This window comes from Bidens hawaiensis, unplaced genomic scaffold, assembly GCF_021521415.1.
Source record: "Bidens hawaiensis isolate Kalapana, Puna unplaced genomic scaffold, B.hawaiensis_p1.1 tig00032105_1, whole genome shotgun sequence".
Classification (NCBI taxonomy): Eukaryota; Viridiplantae; Streptophyta; class Magnoliopsida; order Asterales; family Asteraceae; genus Bidens; species Bidens hawaiensis.
Genome location: NW_027495448.1, coordinates 76,104 through 78,981, shown reverse-complemented (window position 1 = coordinate 78,981; position 2,878 = coordinate 76,104). Strand labels below are relative to the sequence as shown.

At 36.8% G+C, this 2,878-nt stretch overlaps 1 protein-coding gene across 1 annotated transcript; it reads left to right on the top strand.

Annotated features, from left to right (window-relative positions):
- The first annotated feature begins 683 nt into the window (after positions 1 to 683).
- LOC143583037 (transcription factor MYB8-like) lies at positions 684 to 2,506 on the top strand. Its single transcript, XM_077065466.1, has 3 exons — positions 684 to 820; positions 884 to 1,013; positions 1,969 to 2,506. Exons 1-3 carry the CDS (start codon positions 688 to 690, stop codon positions 2,504 to 2,506), a joined length of 801 nt encoding a protein of 266 aa, XP_076921581.1. The 5' UTR covers positions 684 to 687.
- The last annotated feature ends 372 nt before the right edge of the window (positions 2,507 to 2,878 follow it).

The window sequence follows — 2,878 nt, the reverse complement described above, 5'->3', positions numbered from 1 at the left end:
AACCTAAGAATTGTTAGTTAAGACAAGTAACTAATTTTGATGTATGATATATTATGCCGTCCTATTGTGAGACATTCGTTTGATCTAAATAAGCGAATTAATGCTATGTAAACTATGTTTTTGGGTAATAAAACGATAATATGCACCCAAGGCCCCTCCTGCCCACATTGCCTAGTAAGCGTGTCCATCGACTTGGTTGATTTCTCGCACAACGACCCAAGAACAAGTTCCCAATGACTATGCTGCTCGCACGATAACTCAGTGGGCATATGACACTGAATCAGGAGGAGTATACACTATACACTTCTAAGTTGAGCAAAATCAATGACTAACGTCCATGCATATCCTGATATCCTTAATGTCAAGTGACCATGTTTTCGTTACTTAAAAGAAAACCCTAATTTATAATTTTATATTATATCAAAGATGCAAAAACTGACATGTTTATGGCCCCTCTTTTCTCTCTTGAATAAAAAAATAGTTAGTTTCACGTTTTTAATCTGGAATATATGTTATTCTAATACATTTTTTAATCCTGATCATAAAAAATCCCAAAATCTTCCATTTTGAGCACGTTGCAAGGCAAGATCAGCAGGTATATATAAGAGCTAGCATACTTTGGATCAACACCGATCTTAGTATTTATAGCCACAGGCATCTAGACACGTACAGTTGAGAGGCTTAAAGATGGCGAGGAGTTCATGTTATGACAAGAATGGACTGAAAAAAGGAGCATGGACTGAAGATGAAGATAACAAGTTAGCAGCCTACATCCAGAGATACGGCCATTGGAACTGGAGTTTACTTCCCAAGTTTGCTGGTATGTGGGATCATATTTTTTAGCATGGATTTGGACATTTTCATCTTATTGTTTTCTGTTTAGGTGTTTCTAGAAGCGGTAAAAGTTGCAGGTTGAGATGGATGAACTATCTCCGCCCAAACTTGAAACATGGGAATTTTACAGAAGAGGAAGACAATGTCATCGTAGGTTTGCATAACAAGATTGGAAACAAGTAAGCTTAAATCATCTCTCTATCATAAAATTGGAAAAATTAGGTGAACTTGACTTTGATTTAAATCAATTATCAAGATGATAATTTGATTAAATTAAAAAAAAAAAGGAAACAAACAAACAAAGAATTATATATCTATCTATCTATGAAGTTGCACTTCAATTGGCTCAAAATAACTATCACACGATCATTTTAATTAGGGAGATCCCTATTCCCTTCGATAAATCAAGCGCTTTAGTCTCTTTTACTTAAAAGTTACGTTTTTAGCCTCCACTTTAGGTGGATACGTTACATCAATTCGGATACATCGTAAGTGACCTAAAAACGTGATTTTCCTAAAATAGAGGCCAACTCTCCAATCAGGTGTTTCTCCTTTCACAAACGATCACGTGGTTGTTTCTCACATTCTTCGCCATTGGCTGGCGTCTGGTTTTGAGGCACACATTCATATGCTTGAATGTCAAAAACGAGTGATCGAGAGCTTTCAAATTTTAAATCTTCTCCCGAAGGTAAAGATTTGAAATTTGATCGGCCAATAAATAGAATTGCCTAGGTACTCTATGCGGGGTGACTCAATGGCAAAATGTCACCGCCAGCTGGCCCAACACAGTCATATGGAGCCTTTAATCGCCTCTAAGTTAGCTCTAGTTCCGAGGAAAACCCACTCACCCGAAGGCCCACTGGTGGTAAAACCCGGTCGCCCTTAGGATCGAACTAAACTAGAGATCACAAAGATCTCAGTCTTCCTACATTGAGCCACCCATACCCCTTCTAAAGTGTTGTTTGTGGGGATTGAACTTGGGTCTTTATTGAGAAACCTAAGTTTTCTACCACCACATGTTGTGTGTTGCAATGACTATTCAGCTGATTCTCTCTTAATGGAAAAAAAAAAATAATTAGTTTTGTACATTTCATACAGATTTTTAACTCCAATGCTCTACTCTTTTATCTACAGATGGTCTACAATCGCTACAAAGTTGCCAGGAAGAAGTGACAACGAAATAAAAAATCGGTGGAACACACATTTGAAGAAACGAGCTCTGGATGACCAAACTGTGTCCGAAAGTGAACACGCAGGGATCCTTGAACCTGATCATGCTAACCCAAAAGTTTATAGTGTCAAAGAAACATATCTTAAACTTCAGGAGGATGGAGGAATATTGTTTCCGGAACTACTATATTCTGATCAATTACCATCATCTCCATCAAGCTCAGGATTGTTTTCATGTTGGTCGAGTGGTATAGAATCCACAGTTTCAAGTGACCTCACACCGCAAACATTCGATGATGAAATGGTTGGTAATTTCTGGACCGAGCCATTTATACCGGATAACGATACCATCATACCATCAGGCATTAACTTGTGGTCACCTTTTAATTTCGTCAATGATTTCATCTATCAATATTCTTCTTGCCAGGATGTGTTGATGACTAATGAGTTCCCATGGACAGCATACAATACACATGTTGAAGACAATTCTGAAATAAATTGAAGACCGAGTTTGTTAATGTCTAAAAGTTGTCTTCGAATTTTCCCATGACTAGTTATGTTTTATCAGGAACAAGGTCTATCGTCAATTGTCTTTTTAGCCATTTTCAACTAGTTCTGAAAGTGAAACATTTTCAGTTCAATGTTATTAGAATAAAGAAAGATTTTGTTCGATGAAAATTTTTGTAACATTCAACTAAATCATATAATGTGTTTCAAGTTTCAACTATGGTGGTAGTATATAGTAGCTATTGGCTGTAGGCAAATTTTGTTCTTCAACTCCATAGGACACTACTTGTAATGAGATAGACCACCACTTTTCGGATGTATTCGTATCAGATCAGTTATAAATGATTCACTAATAAACACTAATAAA

Coding starts and splice junctions, on each gene's coding strand:
- LOC143583037 (XM_077065466.1), top strand. CDS start 688: ATGGCGAGGAGTTCATGTTATGACAAGAATGGACTGAAAAAAGGAGCA. Junction 821..883: donor TTTACTTCCCAAGTTTGCTG/GTATGTGGGATC, acceptor TTTTCTGTTTAG/GTGTTTCTAGAAGCGGTAAA. Junction 1,014..1,968: donor CATAACAAGATTGGAAACAA/GTAAGCTTAAAT, acceptor TTTTATCTACAG/ATGGTCTACAATCGCTACAA.